Raw genomic sequence first — 7101 nt, 5'->3', positions numbered from 1 at the left:
AGGAAAAGTAAAAAAGTACTTCGGAAACTGAAATTAGAGTTCCATGAAGTCTTTCCCTCCACACAATCCTTCAAACATGAATCTAACCTTCGCAAAACCATTCCACCGCACCAATAATCCCGAATGGCGAGACAAACAGCAACAACAACAGCAACCCACCCTACAGCTCCATCTCCCTCATCCAAATACACCCACTCTTCAAGCTTGCCACCCCTAACCCCTCACTCCCGCTTACCCCCCAAAGCTCCCCAACCCCAACGCGCAAAAATTATCCTCGGGTTCTCCGGTATCGGCAAAACGCACCTAGCCGCGCGCGCGAATCGAGAATTCGAATGGCTGCACGTAATCGACTATTCTCTCGAGCGACACCATCTCGATTTCAGCTGCGACTACCAGGCCGAGTATCTACAGACGATATCTGCTGCGGTGTCGCAGCCGGGGGTATTATTACTTGGGGGACCGCGGTGGGTGGGAGAGTTTCTGGTGAGGAATGAGTGGGCGTTTAGTAGTGTGTTTCCGAGGGTGGAGTGTAGGGAGGAGTATGCGGTGAGGTGGGATCAGATGGGAGAGGAGGAGGGATTGGTTGCGCATCGGTTGGTGGCGTGGGAGGATGCGGTTAGGGATATGTGGTGGGGAGAGGGGAGGTGTAATCATTTTGAATTGGGTGCGGGGGTTTATTTGGAAGATATTTTTATGGATGTTTTGACGGCAGCGGATCATGTAGAAGGATTTAGGGATGGGGAGAATAAGAATGAGAATGAGGGGTTGGAAGAGGTGTGGTATGATGCGCACGAGGCGTTGGAATCACCATCCTCTTCTGTGAGACGGAAAAGATCACGTACTGAGAAGGATGCAATGCGACAAATCGTCCAAAGTCTCAAGTCTCGCCAATCCTCCCGAATTCGATCTTTCCTCAATCACATTTTTCTGATACTTCAGTTTATTTTCCTCTGTATCCTTGCCACGCTCATCCTACTAGCATACAAAGAATGGAATCTTTGGCAATCGAGAAACAAACCAAATCTTCCTACCATTGGGGAGTTTTCCGGTCTGAGTAGGATGCACAGTATGTTCAATCACTGGTTTCTTCCAGACTGTATATCGGCAATTTTGCCAAACTCGCGAAAAACGTGGTTGGGCACTTCTGATTTTCGGGAAGAACTTGTGATGTTGGTTCAGAAGTGGTTAGACTTGGAAGAATCTTTGTTGGGTTCTTAATAGGGACGTCGTGGGCTGTATATAGGTACCGATGAAACGTATATATGTTTGCGAGAAGATAGTTTTCGTAAGGTATACTATTTATTATATTGCCCTCCAAGTACTCCCTAACCGTGATTGCTTAGGACCAAGTGAATAAACATCGATCATGCAGTTATCTTAGTATACATAGGTATGTCGATGCTCTCTTTGTAAGATTTGCACGAACTTGCATAGATCATCCTCGGGCAATGTGGTCGAGCATTGTTGTGTAAATAAGCTTGACATTGTTTTTTATTTATACGGCAGATTTGATGACTCAATGTATGGCAAACCCGGTGAATGGGTGTCACTCGTCATTCTAAAAGGCTGCCAAAAACATCACGTTTGTACTAAGAACAAAAACAAGATATTGCTGAAATGTTCTTGCAAAGGGACAAGATTGGAAAAGCACACAAATGGTGAATTGCCATAGGCCTCTTCATAGGCCTGTGTTATATTGATGGGTCACTACAGACATTTGTAGAATCCTTCGTACGAACGACTTTTCTCAGACCTTTGGATCTTATGCTGGCTACCATCTTGCTATAACTCTTCCTAAAGCCTGCCTTTGCTGTTCTTCTCATTTTACCACGGCTCGACAGCAACGTTCATTTTTGATACTAGTCGTGAAGTAACACATGGTGTAAGACTCAATGATCTCTGAGAGATCATTCGGAGCTATGAATGTGGTATAAACAGGCGAAAGATTATGACATCTCCCCATTTAGTACCGGGTTTGAATGTAGCGAATAACATGTTTCCAGATAGCTATCTTGCTGAGATTGTTCAACGAGCACCAAATAAATCTGTAATACTCAATCTCCTCCCTCCTTGAGCTTCTACTTGGCTGGTTGGAATTTGGGTCTGAGGTCCTTGCGACTCTGAATTTCCATGGTTCTCCACCATACTCTCCATCGTTTGCACGTCAAGCATGGTAGCTTGTGTCTTCTTCCAATTCTTAAGAATTTCCGATTGATTCGCAACTCTCGTACCCGTCTCATCATCATGAATGTATATACCATAAGCCTTCGCAACAGGAGTACCTCCAACCGTCTCTGACTTTTCAACCGTCCAATATAAATACTCCCCATTAATCTCCACATTATTCATTTCGCTGAAATCGTGAATGATATTATTAAGGCCCTTGCGATTGAGAACCACAATGCAGTGGTCTTCAGCACCGGTGGTGGGGGAAGGTAAAAGCTCGCAGACGAACAATGTACCTTCGATAGGAAGTTTCTCCCAAGTTTTCGACTCTAGAGAAAACATGTACATAGTGGCAGATGCGGCGAGTGAAGTGATCTTTTTGATGGATGGATGATAACGTCTGAGGACGGATAGATTGAGTTCTTCGTTGGTGCGAGTAGGAGGTGCGGGACCTAGTATTGGTGTCTCGGTATCATAGTCGGAAGCTTGAACTTGGCTTAACTGAGAGGGTCCTGGATGGTTTTGACGCTGACGAGGCTTTCGAGGCGTCATTTTGACGGCTTTGGACTTGAGATGTGGTAGAGTATAGGCCAAGTACGTAGCTATTCTATGAAAGTTTACCGTTTGTTGGCGATCAAGTGGTTGATGTCGTGGATTTGTTGCTGCGCAAGTGGTGAGATGAAGTTGCGAGGCAGTTAGATGGATAGATGGATAAGTTGATCTAACCGGTATGGAATACTTAATACAGTTCTGAATCGGCGTTTGCAATGCAAAAAATGGCCGTATTGTGAATGACGTTTATTAATGTGTTATGGGATGGGAAGATGTAGGTCTGTATTGTATTGTCATGAAGGAAGAAGGATTTCAGCCTCGCGGTAATAGATGGGGAAATGTGAAATGTGAAATGTACCTACCTACCTTACCTTATTTTAGCACCCTAGCCTGTACGTTTGATTGTGATGATGACTGGACAGTGGACACCCGAACACCCGAGCACCTAAACACCTAAACACCTAAACACCTAAACACCTGACCACACTAAAATCTAAACGGTCAAGGGGTACAGGTGGACAACAAGTGGCCCCCGGGGCTTTTATTACTTCTAAAACTACCCCCACCAGCAAGCACTTAATCACCATTGGCATCATTAATAGTACCATTAGCACTGTTAGCAAGCACTATTAGTACCACATTTACAGTGACTTTAGGTTCGGTCCGTACAATAATAGAAAAGTCTGCTTACTAGGTAGATAGTTGGATAGTTGTATAGTTGGATAGTTGGATAGTAGGGTAGTTGGGTAGTTCTGTAGTTATGTTATTAGGGTGTTTTCATCCTTTACATGATTACCTGGTACATCAACTGGCATTCGTTCTCTCACACACTCATTCATTCATTCATTCATTCATTTGAAATACTCACACACCTTTCTGTTCTTCTAACTGCGAATCTGTTTTGTCTTCAATTACTACATCGTAGACGCTCTTTTGATTTTCTTCTTGAGATACCATACCACCCCCGGTGAGCTTTCAGCCTACGTCATTCAATCCCGCGTATTTAAAGAACAAAAGGAAAAAGCAAGACACCGAAGAAGCAGAAATTCGAGCACGACCTTCGAAAAAGAGTAAAAGGAAAATAGGCTGCGCAAAGTCAACATGTTGTGAAATTTTGATTTGACTTTTATCACCGAACAAACCGTTGTAAAACTTCAAGGATGGCCCCGAACACGAGAGATTCGATAGATGAGGAACCTGTCGAAGTCGAATTGCCTATGACCTCCAGTCCACAATCCCTCTCGAAAGCCGTCTATGCGCGACGAAACGAATATACTCGACCGCATAAAATCAAAATAAAGATTGGGAGCTGGAATGTTGCTGCTTGTCCTGCAACCGAGAAAGATCTCGCAGGTTGGTTTGTGCAAGGCAAAGGCATTGACAAACGACTAGCTGGGCTTGATATAGCCAATGCGATTGAGAAGGAGAATAGCCAATCGAATATAGAAAGTGTCGAGGAACAAGAATCAAGGAGGAAGAAGAAAGAGTCGACAATCCCGCTTGGCGATGGAGGTATAATTGCTGGCGGAGAAGATGTCGGATTGTATGTTTTGGGATTACAAGAAGTTGTTCAGCTCACGTCTGCGAAGGAATATATTGGCAAAGTTTATTCGAATGATAATCCTGTAACCATATGGAGGAAAGCACTTTCTGGGGCTTTGCCAGAAGGTTACACTTTAGTCGCCGAACAACAGCTCTCTGGTCTACTCATGTTCATCTACGCATCCCCAACTGTTGCACCTACGATAAGTTCTGTCAGCACCGTCAGTATTGGGACTGGATTCATGGGGTATCTAGGGAACAAAGGTGCAATCACTACTAGGATAGTACTGGGAGAAACAACTCGACTTGTATTCGTAAATTCACATTTGGCTTCGGGAACGGATAAAGCGCATTTGGAAAGGCGAATCTGGGATGTCTCACAAATATTGCAAAGAACGCATTTTGACCCTATAAGCCGAGGTGGAGTTCTAGATGATGCTCAGGAGAGCATCGGTGATGAAGATTTTGCTTTCTGGTTTGGAGATCTGAACTTCAGATTGGAGGGGTTACCGGGAGACGATATTCGACGCTTGTTGATGCTTCATACGAAGGGAGAATATGACGTTGGGTCGCGATCAAGAAAGAAGATTGATAACGAAATTGATGCTGGTGACGGACCGATTGTAATCAGGTCTATTGATAGTGATGACGAGTCTGAGGAAGAGTTTCGTAAAAGCAGTAGCACGTTTGACCCGAACGACGATTCTTCTACTGTAACTACGCTTCCCGATCCAGACGATTTCATACAAGATCCAAGCCAAGATCCTGCCTCATTACAAGCTACCATTGATTCATTGTTACCACATGACCAATTGAGGCATGTCCAGAAAGCTCGAAGGGCGTTTCACGATGGCTGGAGAGAAGGACCAGTAACATTCCTTCCAACCTATAAATACGACGTAGGGAGCATGGGAATTTTTGATTCTAGTGAGAAAAAAAGGGCACCAAGTTGGTGTGATAGAATTTTATTCAGAACACGGAGAGACAAATTGGTGTTTGATAACAAGATGAAGGAAGAGGCATTGGCAAGAGTAAAAGATGAAGAAATGAAGGCCCAAGGAATGGATCATGCCACCGATGATGAAGATGTCCTTTTCAGTTATGACCCAGACGAAGATGGGGAGCAACAGGCCACGCCTTCCAAGAGCGACGATTATGATGAGTACGACGAATACGATGAAACAGAAGACAATGAAAATGCACCGGTAATAACTAGGGATGGATTCGTGGATCGAATAAATTTGGATATTTATACCTCACATCAACGAGTTCTCTCATCAGATCACAAACCACTCGATGCTGTTTTTACCTTGGAATATGACGCAGTCGTCCCCGAACTAAAGTCAAAAGTACAGCAAGAGGTTGCTAGAGACCTTGATCGAGCGGAGAATGAAGCTCGCCCTGGAATAACCATTGTTATAGATCATTCACAGAACACAGAGGAAAGTCATCAAAATGATAAATCTCGCAAGAATTCCAATGACGGAAATGGAGCTGTTGATTTTGGTGATGTGGAATTCGAGCACCGAAAATCTAGAAACATCACAATTGCAAATACGAGTCAAGTCACATCTACATTTGCATTCGTTGATAGACCTGGTGTTGAAGGCCAAGAGGACAGAATTGCACCGTCGTGGCTCAGTGTGTGGTTTGCAGGATTTTCTATGGATGAAGATGATAGAGCCTTACAAGATCTTAAAAGGGAGGTTACACTGGAACCTGGGGATGCAATCAATGTCACACTTGAGGTTTTAGTACACGATCCTTCCTCTGTAACGTCATTGAACAATGGGGACGTCCTACTCGAAGATGTATTGGTACTACGAGTTACAGATGGAAGAGATCACTTTATTCCAATCAAAGGAAACTGGCTCCAATCTTGTTTAGGACGGTCTATTGAAGAGCTCATTCATATACCAGAAGGTGGTGTGCGAGCTTTATTACCCCGTCCAAGAGGCCAACCCGGACCTCCGGTCAATAGAGGTCAGGAAGTGACTTGGTCTGCCCCTCGAGAATTGCTTAAACTCACACAAGTCGTCGATTCTCTCACCGATCGTGTCGTGGCTGATTCAAACATGTTGGAAGGAGCAATGATACCTAGAGATTCTCCCGGTTGGCCATTCGATGAGAAGACATGGCGTTACAAAGATCAACCTACTAGGATCGCTCTGAAAAGTCAAGTATTAACAGCTCTCGACGCCGATCAAAGTATATATGATATATTCCCCGTCGAAATTCCAGCCGCGCATCGACTCGAAATCGTAGCAGAAGTTCTCATCCTCTTCTTACGCAGTCTCACCGATGGCATTATTCCCGTACCTCTATGCGAGCAAATCGACTCCGATATCACATCTCGAGTAAACACCCAATCGGACGTCGAAGAAACAAAAGCGTGGCTACTAGATATTCTCTCGTTGCCGCACCACAATATCTCTTTCGTCTTCCTCACCTCAACACTCTCCCGTGTAGCCGGAGAACTAGCACCAATACCCAAAGTAAGACGCTCCCTCGACACGGCTGTTCGCATCGGATTCGATTCCGTAAAGAGAACGCTTAGTTGGAAGGGGAGAGCAGCGCCGCTTCCGGAAGATCCGGCAGCAGTGAGGAGGAGAGAAGTTAATAGGGCGTTTGCGGACGTGTTTGTGGGGATAGTTTTTAAGGGGAGTGTAGGTGTGAAAGAGAGGAATAAGAGAGTGGTGGAGGAGAAGAGGAGAGATGTTCTAGAAGCGTTTTTGAAGGGGTTTTCGCGTTGAGGGAATCCTTGGGATAGGAGAGGAGGTCTGTCGTCTTTTTTTTCTCTCTAAATAAGAGCTAGCGAGCGGGTGGTTATGAATGAATGAA

General features: G+C 44.7%; 3 protein-coding genes across 3 annotated transcripts; 2 read left to right on the top strand and 1 right to left on the bottom strand.

Annotated features, from left to right (window-relative positions):
• Positions 1 to 123: 123 nt before the first annotated feature.
• EAE97_008605 (uncharacterized protein) lies at positions 124 to 1218 on the top strand (the record flags this gene model as incomplete). Its single annotated transcript, XM_038879120.1, has 1 exon — positions 124 to 1218. The coding sequence occupies one exon, from the start codon at positions 124 to 126 to the stop codon at positions 1216 to 1218; it is 1095 nt and encodes a 364-aa protein (XP_038730202.1).
• Positions 1219 to 2025: 807 nt separating this feature from the next.
• Positions 2026 to 2718, bottom strand: EAE97_008604 (uncharacterized protein; the record flags this gene model as incomplete). The annotated part of the gene is made up of 1 exon (XM_038879119.1): positions 2026 to 2718. One exon carries the CDS (start codon positions 2716 to 2718, stop codon positions 2026 to 2028), a length of 693 nt encoding a protein of 230 aa, XP_038730201.1.
• A 1160-nt stretch (positions 2719 to 3878) lies between these two features.
• On the top strand, positions 3879 to 7013 carry EAE97_008603 (uncharacterized protein; the record flags this gene model as incomplete). The annotated part of the gene is made up of 1 exon (XM_038879118.1): positions 3879 to 7013. The coding sequence occupies one exon, from the start codon at positions 3879 to 3881 to the stop codon at positions 7011 to 7013; it is 3135 nt and encodes a 1044-aa protein (XP_038730200.1).
• Between the last annotated feature and the right edge of the window lie 88 nt (positions 7014 to 7101).

This window comes from Botrytis byssoidea, assembly GCF_014898295.1.
Source record: "Botrytis byssoidea strain MUCL 94 chromosome Unknown BBYS_018, whole genome shotgun sequence".
Classification (NCBI taxonomy): Eukaryota; Fungi; Ascomycota; class Leotiomycetes; order Helotiales; family Sclerotiniaceae; genus Botrytis; species Botrytis byssoidea.
This window is presented reverse-complemented; position numbering and strand designations above follow the sequence as displayed.